The sequence below is a fragment of the Penicillium paradoxum genome, assembly GCF_028828445.1.
Source record: "Penicillium paradoxum strain IBT 22861 chromosome Unknown utg000007l_segment0_segment0, whole genome shotgun sequence".
NCBI lineage: Eukaryota > Fungi > Ascomycota > Eurotiomycetes > Eurotiales > Aspergillaceae > Penicillium > Penicillium paradoxum.
The window spans coordinates 3,881,170-3,894,583 of NW_026643185.1; the positions used below are offsets into that span (position 1 = coordinate 3,881,170).

General features: G+C 50.9%; 4 protein-coding genes across 4 annotated transcripts; all 4 read right to left on the minus strand.

Annotated features, from left to right (window-relative positions):
* Positions 1-213: 213 nt before the first annotated feature.
* On the minus strand, positions 214-1,701 carry N7457_008967 (uncharacterized protein; the record flags this gene model as incomplete). The annotated part of the gene is made up of 1 exon (XM_057180010.1): positions 214-1,701. One exon carries the CDS (start codon positions 1,699-1,701, stop codon positions 214-216), a length of 1,488 nt encoding a protein of 495 aa, XP_057028396.1.
* A 3,737-nt stretch (positions 1,702-5,438) lies between these two features.
* On the minus strand, positions 5,439-6,737 carry N7457_008968 (SMP-30/gluconolactonase/LRE family protein; the record flags this gene model as incomplete). The annotated part of the gene is made up of 4 exons (XM_057180011.1): positions 5,439-6,027; positions 6,103-6,246; positions 6,306-6,466; positions 6,705-6,737. 4 exons carry the CDS (start codon positions 6,735-6,737, stop codon positions 5,439-5,441), a joined length of 927 nt encoding a protein of 308 aa, XP_057028397.1.
* A 1,896-nt stretch (positions 6,738-8,633) lies between these two features.
* Positions 8,634-10,257, minus strand: N7457_008969 (aldehyde dehydrogenase family protein; the record flags this gene model as incomplete). Its single annotated transcript, XM_057180012.1, has 4 exons — positions 8,634-9,513; positions 9,540-9,813; positions 9,874-10,102; positions 10,126-10,257. 4 exons carry the CDS (start codon positions 10,255-10,257, stop codon positions 8,634-8,636), a joined length of 1,515 nt encoding a protein of 504 aa, XP_057028398.1.
* A 1,117-nt stretch (positions 10,258-11,374) lies between these two features.
* On the minus strand, positions 11,375-12,728 carry N7457_008970 (EVE domain-containing protein; the record flags this gene model as incomplete). Its single annotated transcript, XM_057180013.1, has 6 exons — positions 11,375-11,676; positions 11,744-11,860; positions 11,933-11,950; positions 12,006-12,257; positions 12,321-12,522; positions 12,609-12,728. The coding sequence occupies 6 exons, from the start codon at positions 12,726-12,728 to the stop codon at positions 11,375-11,377; spliced, it is 1,011 nt and encodes a 336-aa protein (XP_057028399.1).
* Positions 12,729-13,414: the final 686 nt, after the last annotated feature.

Below are 13,414 nucleotides of genomic sequence, written 5' to 3' on the forward strand. Positions count from 1 at the left end.
ACATACCCAGCCTAAAGGAAGAGGCAATCGTTGGATTGACCACGTCACCAAAGGAGTATAGACCACCTGCTAGCGGCCATGCCAGTGACCGCCTTTTCCCCAGTAGCAAGAAAACAAAGAGAGAGGGAATTAAGAGTGTAAGGAACAAAGGATAGGAAATAACAAGAGAGAACATAATAACCGTTTGCCGTTTTAGCGGGAAACATACGTATTTCAAGAATGTGACCAAGATCCTTGGAGTGGAGGCAATGGGCCCCCAGATAGTGACGACGATTCAGTAGGTGGACCAGCAACCGTTCGCCCGGTGGATGCGATGGGGGTTGAGGAATATGGAGGGCTTGCCGGCCAACCGGGTTGAGATTGTACTGAATCGAGCATCCTTCCCTGAGTAGGGCCCGCTGCGGTCGGTTGTGTGCCTGAAGCGGATCGGGCAGCATCGGCGCCCGACCACGTCGCCGAGGTGGTCGTTGTCTCAGATGTGGGGAGAAGGGCTGACTGAACGGGGCGTGGAGAAGACGGTCGTGGGGCTAGGGCGCTCAGAGACATTGTGCGGCCGAGATGATCGCGGTAGAAATCTCGCTCGGAACGGTAATGGTCTCTTTGCTGGACGAGGGAGCGAAGCTCTTCACTCTGGCGGCGAACGGTCTCTAGACTGCGCTGAATCTCATCCTGTTGGGCAGTGAGTCGCTGCTCAAGTTGCATTTCATTGCGCTTGCGATTGCGGAACCGTCGTGATGCGTCGCTGTTGGCTTTGCGCTTCTCCGCTTGGCTAGAGGAGCCTGACCGCATGTCTAGTACGCATGGTATCATCCCCAGTGGAAGGGGAGTGCCTTGAGGTGTTCCAGCTCGCATGGTGGCTTGTTCAGATTGGCCTCTTGGGGCCTTCGTTGCAGGAATGCTTCGGCTTAGAGGATCCATTGTTATGTATGGAGGGGCAGTAGGATATGATGTGGCGGTTTGTGATAGTGAAACATTAGTCACTGCCGGAGAGACACCATATGGACTGAAAGTCGAATGAGGCGTGCGAGGACTCGTTTCTTGAGAGCTGGGATTGGTGAGCGGCCCTGGGCCAGCGCTGGTGCGCCGCGAATGAAGGCTAGGCGTAGAATGCAGCGAAGTCAGCGAGGAAGGCTGAGTTCCGGTCAGAGATGTGATTGGGCGTAAGCCGGTCTCCAGGGGCAGAGGCGAACTTGTGGCGGGTAGACGTGGGCCCATCAAAGGTTCCTGAGGAACTAGTGGCGACTGTGCGACACTTGACTGACCAGAAGTCCTGCCGCCCCCACCAACAAACCGTGCCGAGGGAGATGCTGGATTCATCGAAGGGCGAGAATGGGACCTTGGAGACAACGGCTGTGACACCAATGGATAGCCTGAGCGGATTATGGGTGAAGAACCTTGGGGCCGCGGTGAGGATGATGGACCCGGTAGACTCAATGGCTCACGGCCGCTGAGTACGCCAAGTTCACCCGTTGTCTGTGGGTGATTCAAGATGGAATGAACACCAATGGGCCGAGATGACATCGATTCCAGCGGTGGCTCCACGGGGCCATATGGATGCCATGACTGAGGTCGAGGCCGTTGAGGCGGCCGGCGGGCAGGATTTCGATTGCCAGCTAGCCCACGGTCATTGTCAATCGCGCGGTCCTCTGTTTGAGACGCATCTCTAGACAATGAACCTGCACGTCGAGAATGCTGCGACATAGAAACCAAATCTCCCAGAATGGGACGGGAGTTAGGGCATGACCGGGACCCCCTCTCTCCTCGTCGCTAGGTTCTCGAGGGTGAGAGAGGGAGGGTGAGGGAGATGGGTACCGATCTGAATAAAGTGACAGGTTGGGGGAATGTAGTGGAGCGGAGTAGGGCGCGTTCAACACGCTGATTCCTAAGGCAGCCACGATGAATAGATAATATAAGGTATACTAGAATAGAAAGTCGACTCTCAATTGAGGGTCGGAGGATCAAGATAGTTAATATAAGACACGGGAACGGAAAAGATCCGAGGCCCTAGACAAAGTAGCTAAGAGGAGAAAAGAGGCAAAGTTAAGGAAATGGGAAAATGGGGCAAGCTTAAGAAGCACCGTTGAGCAGCGGTGAGAGAATGATCCATCACCTGGTCTGGATCCAGCAGTAGGTTCTCTCTCGTCCGACCCGTTCTGGCGGAACATCGTTGGGCAGGATCTCCTATGGAGACACCCTAGTCCAACCCCCGGAGTGTGCCAGTTGGGCTTCTTTTTTTGGTTTTTTGGTTTTTTGGGTTTTTTTTTTTTTTCGGTTTTTGTTTTTTGGATTTTCTTTTTGGGATTTCCTCTTTGGTGATATTTCTTCTATTTGGCATTGGCTTTAGGATCTTATTTATTTGATTATACATACTCCGTACTATATTGTAAGATGAATCCTCGAAGGCCTAAATAGAACAGAAAAAAAAAATAAACAAACGAAAAAACAAACAGAAAAGAGAGACAAAATCAAAGAAAAAGAAATTCCAACCCCGAATCGACACAGAATCGACCCAGAATGCTCATGTCAGACTGATATCCCCTATTCTGCGCCCAATCTGGATATAGAGGCATCCCATCACCTAAGTACCCGGGGAAAGCGATCGTCATGCACAGCACGAATCACCGGGAGCTGCAAGTGCGCGCCGTCACCATGGATATGGACGCAGGTGGAGACCTTGCTCTGGTCCCTTTTTGTCTGCTATTTTTTTTTTACGGATTTTCTTTTCTTTTCTTTTCTTTTTTTCTTCTCTATGATTTCCCTTTTTATTTCTGCGGTGGAGAGTCTAATTCGGAAGGTTTGGCTCTATAGAAGGACTATGGCAATGTCCAGAAAATCCGATTTCTGATCTTTCACAGGATGACGCAGAGCACAAATGAACGCCAAACTACTCCGTACGGAGTACCTAGGTACTCAATTTCACATCCGATCCATACCGTCTTGGGTATAGCCAGTGAGGCAATCCCCCTATAGTTGCCTGGTCAGCCTGATCCTGTCAATTTCCCCGAGTTCGGTTGGAGAGGCTAGACTGGAAGTATACCCTGAGTCTTGGGATCCCTGAAGGCAACTACCTCAAAGGTGGTGTGTCGCAGAATAAATGAAAAAGGCCGAAAGGGCCAAGCAATAATTATAAAACAAAAAACAAAAAAACAAAAACAAAAGTCATGAAAACAAAAGGCTGAAAGTCAACTTTAGCTAAACCCACTTCAAGTATGAATTCGTAAATGTTGTGCATCACCAATAGGTTCCCCGTGCCCCCGGCAAAAGGGGCCGTTGCCGTCAACCGTTAGGGGGCAACTGGAACCTCGGGACAACCATTGGGAGATTCCCGGCCAAGATTGTCACTAGTTGGAGCTTTCCCAACATTCACGCGCGCAATCGAAGAACCCGAGGGCTTCCAAATGTTCGATTGTCGAACTTAGATTGCAGTGTCCTACGTCATCGACCAGGGTAACGCCGAAGTCAATGAACACACCCGACGCCGGAGAACCCCAGAATCAACTTTAAAGACTTCACCCCCAATTCCTCGTGCGACATGGACGAGAGAGGAGTGACGTCATTCGGGTCCGGTGAAAAGGAAAATAAACAACGGGAAACCAAATGTCCCTCGATTCTCTATCACAATCCTGGAACCCCCACGATCGGACCAAACGGAAAGGAACCCGGCCCCTAGCCTCACGATGTGAGATGCATGAACGAGAGTGTGTGGATAGCTCTAAAAGCCTCGGGGGCTTGTCTCTGAATAGGAGAAAGGTTCCGCATGACCGTCAAATAAGCTGCGGAGATCGATTTAGTCTCCAGCCTGTCCACCAAAGTGGAGGCATGCAATTGCGGCAAATGAAATCGAGTACATGCGATCTGGAGGCGAACTGGCGCAGCTGAAGCGCCTTGTTCACAGTATGTTTTATTTATTGGCAGTTCTTTTCGCCGAAAATACCCCTTTGGGTGGATTTGCGATAGGTCTCGCTGGATTGTGGCAACTCCCGAGGTCTCTCCCGACAAAGTTTGAAAGGAGCTGTCAGTCGTTTGATGCAGCATACTCCGTACCCGCTATTCTGTCCTTCTTTTTCTTTTCCTGGTTTGGGCGAATCATCGGGAGGGGCAAGACAATTGCGGTCTGATAGATCCAGGGGTTTTGACTGGTCCAATCGAACATGGGGGCTGGAATATTAGTCTGGAGAATAAGAATTCTCTCCTGGGCATTCCTCTACTGTCAAGTGGCGTGCAATTGGTAACCATTTCTAGATCATTCGAGGCTCTTTGTTTCTCTTATTCCTGCCTAAAGAGGCGTGCAACTGCTCCGAACCCCGAGGTCTAGCTCGGATGCGTGTCATCGGACTATTCGAATGATGCAGAAATGGGGCCCTTTTTTTTTTTTCAAACTTAACTTCCCAGTGGATTCCAATGGTACTTTTCTCGTCCCAGTAATATATCCACTCGAGACATAGTGTTGACCTTCGTACGAACTTTCTCGACTTCGAGAAATCGCTAGTGGAGACCTTTCCCCCTTTTTCCTTCATGATCTGCTTTGGGTTCTGCTCACCGCATGGATCTCCGATTATCGCGTGTCCGCTATAACCGCACTTCCCTTTCAAAAAGAGCAAACCCAGAATAGCTTTGTCCGGAGATCTGGATGGGAGACCGCATGGCCCATTCGGGCTGTTTTGGTAGATCATTCCCATTTTGCACCTATCTATCCACATCCCTACAGATAGTATGCCAGCGCCAAAGGCTGCACAATATCACACCGAACCCTCCTCGCACACCTATCACCCCCCGTGCCTGCATCGCCCTGCAGGGCGGGCCCGCCAAAGCACAAATAATAAACAGGTGGCTGTGCTAGTCTTGCCCACGCGTTGCCTAGTCTTGATCTAGATCCCGAGTTTAGAATCCGACTGAGGGTAGGGGGCAAAGTACGGAGTATACAGTATGGTTTACATGATGTGAGATCGATATGCGGAAGCTGATTCGATCTATAATCTCAACTTACGTCCCTTGCGTGGGCTGCAGTGGAAAACTCCCATAACCCAGGTTGCCGGACAGTGACAGCGCGGACCGTCGTGCTCGCCCGTTTGCTGATCATCGATCCACAGGCTACTGCATATCCGGATCTGTCGACTGCGTGTGTGGATACTGTGCGGATCGGGCGACAACCATTACCGCCTGGTCTAAACTTTTGGGGGAGAAGTACTCCGTATGATACGCTGTACAAGGTAGTGATGCATCATTCCTGCAAGCGGTATGCAAACAAAGTACGGAGTACAATGTGTATGTGTATACTCCGTATGCCTAGAACAATAGATCAAAAATAGAACCAGGCACATGTACTCCGTACTGGGAATGATACTCTGTAGGTATCTGCTCTTTGCACTCCGTACTTCCATCTGTATTCCTATGTATGTCCGGTGTACGATCTCAAAAAAAAGAAGCCCAGTCAGAGACTAGTCCTGAAACCTGAACTCGTTCTTAGGCATGCCGCGGACCCCAACATCAACTCTGTAAACTCGTCCCCCATACCTGACCGACTGCGGCAGCTGGTCATCATCACGATCATCCTTGGCAGTGGTGATGAACAACTCAGTACCGACAAAGGCTGGACAGGTCACGTTTCGTGTCGGGAGGTCGATCTGACCGATAACCTTTCCGGCCGGGGAGATGCGCAGCACCTTTCCGCCACCGTAGACAGCGCTCCAGATGCAGCCCTCAACATCAATAGCGAAGCCATCAGGCTCCAGTGCCTCACCGATATCGAAGTGTACGCGCCGGTTGCTAATAGCGCCACTGGACGCATCGAAATCGAAGGCAAAGATCTTGCCCGTCGGCGAATCCGTCAGGTACATCACGTCATCTGTCAAATTCCATCCGATCCCGTTGGGGATCGTCACCGGTGCGAGCATACGATGCACACTCTGATCAGGGTCCAGTCTGAACAGGACACCCTCTGCTTGGGGTTTTTGGACCTTGGGGTCGTTCATCGCCCCGGCCCAGAACCGGCCGTGACTGTCGATTGCGCCGTCGTTGAAACGCATCCTTCATTTTGTAACATTAGTCTTCTCATCCCTTTTGTTGGGATTTCTTTTTTACTCCTTTTTTTTGGGGACTTACCTTGCCGCTTTGCCTTCATCTTCCTCAGTCCACACCTGCGAGATATAGGACAGTTTCCCGGTAGTCTGGTTCAGCCGGGCGAATCCTAATTTGGCCCCAACAATCAGCTGATCCTTGTCAGACCCGGCCACATTGGCGGTCACGCTAGTTCACCACGTGGAATCGTCAGCAACGAAATTGGCTCATTTCCCCAGGCAACTCACCCAACCGACGCTTCGGTATCAATGACCGTCAACGACTCGGGTCCTTTGCTCAGATCGAGACGATAGAGTTTCTGGTCCCAGATGTCGACGAAACGGAATTCATTCTTGGCGACATCGTGAAAGGGACCTTCGAGCAATGTGCCCGGGATGTCAAGGTACGGCTGATTGGACGAGTTAGTTTACTGTGATTTTTGTGATTGGCGGTGCATATTTCGATTTTGGCCTTTTTTTCCCTCCCTTTTTTCCTGTTCTGTGAAAGGCTCGGGAGAATAAATCATCACATCTGACCGACACGAGAACCCGTTCACCAAGAGCGAAAAAAAAAACAGAAAAAAAAGAAAAGGAAAATCCAGCAAATCACAAAATCACGGCCAATTGCATGCGCGGAATACGACTGACCTCATTGACCGTCCACCTCTGAATTTCAGACATGCCGATCGGCCAGAAAGCACTGGACACCGCTACTTGAGAAACTGAGGGGGATTTTAGCCTGACACGAAACCGGGATACTGGTTTTCGTTTTTTTCCTTTCTCTCTGAAACCGAAGACCCCTGTTCCGAGGAGACCCTTCGAGTCAAATGGCTTAATCACAAGGCGGATGGTCGGATTGTTCTCGTCGAAACGAGGAGTAGAAGTAGTTTCTGGGGAGAAATGACACTCAGATGCCAAGACACTGCCCCCACAGTCTGAGGGGGTCGTTGTGCTTACCTTCTACTTTGACCACGGACCTGGAGTCTACCCTGTCCTAGTGCCCATTGCGAACTCCTAGCACAAGACGGCAAGGAGGCCCGCCCGTTTGGCAATGTAATCTTCATATGAAAATACCAGTCTCGGGCCAATCTGCACTATCGAATCTCTCCTGCAGGATTCCCGTGGCTGCAATGCGAATCATCTCGAATCTGGACAAAGTACTACTCCGGAGTACGGAGTTCAGAGTACCGTGAAACATCCCATGCACCACTATCTCCATTGCGTTTCCCGAGTTGTGCAGCTAGCCAAACTACTGCCCATTTGAGATATCCCCCAACAAACCACGCCTTGGAGGTACATCGAGGAGAAAAACAGGAATGTACCCCGGTCCCCAACACAAAGAACCCCGTTCAATCCCCTTCCCGACCAAGACCAGGTGGCTTTTCACATGACTGGCTCTGCATGCAAATGCAAGAGATTGCTGCGTGTGTGTGCTGGTGTAAGCGCTTAGACCCAGAACGGAGGAACGCCTACAACGTAGAGGGACTCATCTACCCATCCCTGAAATTGTAAGCAGTGCAGTGAATTTTTGGTTCCCTGCCTGACACAAAATTGAGGCCCAATATCGAGAGAAACTCTACGTTGCAATTGCAATGTCATGCATCTCCGTGGGAAAGACGTGCCTGCAGCTAGCTGTATCACCTATGGCCATGAAGATCACTCCATGAACGGCAAAGATCCATGTATATCATACGGGACAGCATATTTCAGAACTGTAATCTACGGTCCATGAGCATGTACCGGTAGCCACGGTAATCAGATCCAAGTAAAAAGTAAAATAGATCAAAAGTTCGCTTGGATAAAAGGACACCATCACTGTGAAACTACCTAATGTATGAACGGTGGTTTCCCCGTGCACGAAATACCACCAATCAACATCAACAGCACAACTCAATCCCCAAATGCATCGTGCCCCATATGGTTCAGGTAAGGCTTGCATGCAGATTAGCCCTGCAGTCATCGCAGCTGTGCGAAGAAGAAGTTGGGCATCAATTGTGTTCGGGGCCAGTCGTGGAACACGATGTGCACGTAGCCTGTGAGTGGTGTTTGGGCAGGTTATTTCCTACGGCACAATTTGCAATTGGAGCATACGGGGGCAATATTCGTGGCCGGCATTGCACTGCAGGGTGCAGGTTTGTGTGCTTGATGGGGCCCGATCTACATGAAGTCGTTGGAAGTGACTTTGGCTAGTGCGCCGAGAGTTTGGAGGTTGCGTTTTTCCCTTTACCCTGCACTTTTTTCCATTTTACCTTTTTTGCGATGGTTTCGTGTTTGTGGATCAGTTGTGGGGTTATTGAAATGCGAGAGCGAGACTGGGAAAAGCTATTGATAATTAAGATTGGTGGAGTGGCGAGATGGGAAAATAGCTGGGTTGATCTTGGGGATCTGAGATATATACCTACACGTAGGTAAGGATGGGATCGGGCGAGAAGATGCACCACCAGGTGGGTTCATGTATACAGTGTGTGCAGATGGATGCAAAGATGACATGAATAAGAGAGGTTCATTAAATATAACAGCTCAATTGGCTAGGTACGTGGAAAAAGATCACCTATTTGTGCATAAATTTTAGGCAGCTTACAGTTTGGTGCCCATGTTGACGTGGACGGCCTTGACCTGCGAGTACGCGTCCAAACCAGCCTCGCCGAGCTCGCGACCGATACCGCTCTGCTTGACGCCACCAAATGGCACACGGAAGTCACTGTCATTGCTGCTGTTGATCCAGACCATACCGGCCTCGATATCGGAGGCAACACGGTGGGCGCGCTCAATGTCACGGGTAAAGACTGCAGCGCCCAGACCGTAGGTGGTGTCATTGGCACGAGTGACAGCCTCGTCTTCGGTGCTGAAGCTGGCAATGGCGACGAAGGGACCGAACACTTCCTCGCGGTAGATGCGCATCGAGTCCTTGACGTTGGTGAAGATTGTGGGTTCAATAAAGAAACCACGACCATCGCCGACGTTCTTGTGTGGGACACCGCCGGAAACGAGGGTTGCGCCCTCGGACTTGCCAGCCTCGATGTACGAAAGCACGCGCTCGTACTGAGCCTTGGTGACCTGCGGGCCCTGGAAGGTGTCGTCGGAGAAGGGGTCGCCAACTTTGCTGGTGGTGCGGACGACCTCTTTGAAGAGCTCGACGAACTTATCATACACGGAATCGTGGACGAGGATTCGTGATGTCGCAGTGCAGACCTGACCCTGGTTGTACATGATACCAATGTGTGCCCACTTAGCGGCCTGTTCGAGGTCCGCATCCTCGAAGACAACTAGCGGGGACTTACCGCCAGTCTCAAGAGTAACGTTCTTCAGGGAACCGGCGGCCATCTTCATGATCTCGCGACCAGTGGCGGTAGAACCAGTGAAAGCGACCTTGTCCACACCGGGGTGGTTCACCAATGCACCACCGGCAACACGGCCGTGGCCGTTCACAATGTTGATAACACCTGGGGGAAGCCAGCTTCCTTAATAAGTCCAGCCAGGTACAAAATGCTGAGCGGGGTCTGCTCGGCGGGCTTCAGAACGATAGTGTTACCGCACGCAAGCGCAGGACCGAGCTTCCATGCTGCCATAGCCAAGGGGAAGTTCCAAGGGATAATCTGGCCAACAACACCAATAGGTTGGCGGAGAGTATAAGCGAACTTGGCCGGGGTGGTGCTAATGGTCTGGCCAAACACCTTGTCGGCCCAGCCGGCATAGTAGCGAAGAGTGTTGGTGACCTCACCAAGATCATCCATCAAAGAGACCTGATAGGGCTTGCCTAGGATGTGCGTTAGTGCTCTATATTTCTTGATAAATCTTGATCTCCCAAGCTACTCACCGTTATCCCAGGTCTCGATGGTGGCCAGGGTCTCCTTGTGCTCCTCAATCAAGTCGGCCAACTTGAGCAACAAAACACCACGATCAGTGGCTGGGAGCAGCTTCCAGGAGGGATCCTTGAGAGCCTTGCGAGCGGCCTTCACGGCGATATCAATATCCTCCTCACCGGCCGCATACACAGATGTGATCTCGGTTTCATTGCTGAGGATCCAGTCAGTTTCGTCCACACCCTGCAAGACACGTCCGGAGATACATACGAAGGGTTCACAGTGGCGAACTTCTCGCCAGACTTGGCAGCCACAAACTCATTGTTGATAAACAGACCAATGGGTTGGGTGTAGCTGCGGCCATTAGGGGCAGTCAACTGAACGGAAATATCGGACATGACGAAGGGAGAGCTGTGGAAGAGACGACGCGGGGTTATAGACAGAGCCACGGGTGAAGCTTTATACAAACAGCGCAAGGGCCGAGAAGAGGAACGAGCACAAAACATGGAGGGGGAAAAGATGACATAGGCAGAGAAGCAAGTGAGCTCCCCGCCCTGATAGCGAACGATAAAGGTGCTCCACTGCCCGGATAGACCTGCTCTTCCGGGTCGGGCGTGTCGGACTTGCAGTTCCACTTGCCCTCGAGTCTTTGCTTGTTTGTTCCGTTTGCATCTTTGGGGCGCTCTGATTGGTCTTGCCATCCGTATTCGGTGTTGGAGCTCGCGACTTTCCCCTCATTCTCCACTCCATCCCAGGGCTTTTCACATCGTGCTTCTGAATAGCCGAGTTTATTATCTCTCATATTGGATTACACACCAGGCCTGCAGGGCCGGCACTAATAAATTTCTATCCTAGCAACTACCGACTGTTTCTTCCCAATACCCCTGTCATATCGATATCGAACACATCGAGCATGCACTCCGTACGGAGTACTTTGATCCGTCCTGGCTCCCGGATGTCAAATCCACGTCCCGCGGCTCCTTACATACGCCATGTATCAACCTGCAGATATCAACGAGCTTTTGAGACATGACAGCTCGTCCCAGCGATGCGACTAACGGCCGCATATATTGGAAATATGGTGATAGCGGACGACTTGGCGCACATATGCGAGAGCGAGCCGATGCAGGTAGCGCAGTGACAAGGCCGACGTGACACCATTCCGGGAACACCACGTATCAAGAGATCCGTAGCACTGCAGTGGAGCCAGACCCAAAGCGTGATGGTTCACCCGGTTTCGGTCAAGCTAGGAAGCTATAATCCGTACGATCGGCCTAAACAGCCAGGATAGTCATTGCAGTTGCGATGCACCAGAATGAGCGAGACCGCTCCGATCTTATGGGTTTATACGTTGCACATATTTTTGCAGAGGATCGACCCAGATCAATTCAAATATGTTTCAATTCGCTTGTGATGATAACCCATGTTCAACCTGCAACGCCAGTGATAGAATACCCGGGAGCTCTGACTCGATGAATCTCTCTGTGCATCATTTGCATGTAGTGGTTCGTCCTTTCATGCCTCTTCCTTTGCGTCACTGGACTCCTTCTTGGTGAACTCTTCTTGCGGTTCCTCGCCTGCCAGCTCCAGGATGTACTTCCATTGCGCCGGGGTCACAGATGACACGCTGAGTCGGGATTGCTTGATCATTTGAAGATTTTCGAGCGGCTTTCCGGTCTCGCCATTGGTCTTCAGATCTTGGAGAGTGACCTGCTTCCCAAGTTTGCGGCGATATTCGACATGGACGACAACCCACTTGGGATCGTCTCGTTTGGACTTCGGGTCATAGTACGGGTGATCGGGATCGAAGGCAGATTCTATCACAGATTGTGCATTAGCAACATAATCAACATCGAAAGCGGGAAAAGATCTGGGATAACAAACCGTCGGTGGAGTGTTCCTGGACAATCTCCATAACTCCAACCACTCCGGGAACTTTGCAGTTTGAGTGATAGAAGAATGCGTAGTCTCCCTGTTTCATATCGCGCATGAGGTTTTTCGCTGTTTGATTGTAAGTATATAAGGATAATTCCAATAGTCAAAGCTACTATAGCTTCGAACGAGACAACTTACCAACATGGTTGCGCACACCTATTCAATGATTAGCAATTGATTTCTGAGTCAATGCAAGAGAAACCAGACGTACCATCCCAAGGTTCGGGGACATCTGCAGCGGCCAGGTCGTCAATAGAGAATTTCACGTCCTTGCCCTTCTCCATGCGAGATTCGGGCTCCGCCTTCATCAACCAGAAAGATCGGCCAGTTTCAGGGATGTTGCTAACCACCGGTGTTACCTTGGACTCGGTGGTTTCGGCATCTCCATTGGGCAGGGGATTCTTGCGAGGTCTTCCACGACCATCCTTCTTCTTGATCTTTGGGGTGGCAGGTGTCGCAGAAGCTGTGGGCAAAATGCGCTAGTCAGCATACGTACATCAGACACTGTATCATATATTTTCCATACCTGGATCCTTACGGGGACGGCCACGGCCTCTCTTGGGCCCCGATGGGGTTGCGCTCTCAACTTCTAGCTCTGAAACAATCTTCCGTGGGCGACCACGACCCCGCTTAGGGCCATCTGACGCAGGCTTGGGGGTAGAACCCTCGGGGTATTTACGTGGGCGACCGCGACCCCTCTTTTCACTTGTCTGGGGTGTAGCCTCAGCCTGTCCCCAGAATGTCAGCCTCGTACCAACGGTTGAAGTGGAGCAGCCAATGGACGCGACGATCAGCCCCTGCATAATGCACTTACCACTGGAGGGGATGCAGCAGAAGCTGGAGTCGCATCTACGCTGTTTCTGATCCTTTTGGAGGGCGTCGCGACAGCATCATTTGCGCTCACGGCGCGTTCAGACTTCCGCTTAGGAGGCATAATTGTTCAATTGCTGTAGACTGATTGAGCCACAGTCCACAGTAGCAAGTATGTGCAGGAAACTCGGAAGATCCAGGTGAGAAATATACAGTCAATGGCCCTACAACACCATGGGCTCTTGGTAAAAGGTAGTAAATCAAGTTGACAGCAGCTTTGTTTGGCACTGAGACTTGAGCTTGACGCGGATGTGGGTCTGGGGCAGCACGTGATGGGTCGATCATGATTGATCGACACTACGATGTACCTGCCCGCCTCTCTCACACTCTTCTTTGGACAGTCCCTTGGGCAGTCCCTGTTTAGATTCAGATCACTTAAGTATGGATGTAGTATTGAGCCCTTTCTCTGATATCACCGAAATCCAGAGCAGGCTTTGTTGCGCTGACAATACCGAGCTACTTAGTCAATGTTCTCCTGAAGGCCCCGAGCGAATTGATTTGAGATGTGTCATATTATTTTTGTTTAGGCAAGTTTGCCTCTTTATCTCAAGCTCCAGAGCCTTAATATTTTAGCTCCATACGTGTAGTTAAAGACTTGGCTATGTCCAGATGAGACGATATAGTATCCGGTTATTTTCCCAAGAGTCTTGCTATACTCCGTACACATCTGCACCATGACCTCGCACCTTGACTCTGGTAGCCCCTTATGATGCACCTCGCTCACTACAGTTTTACTCAAATCTGCAATAT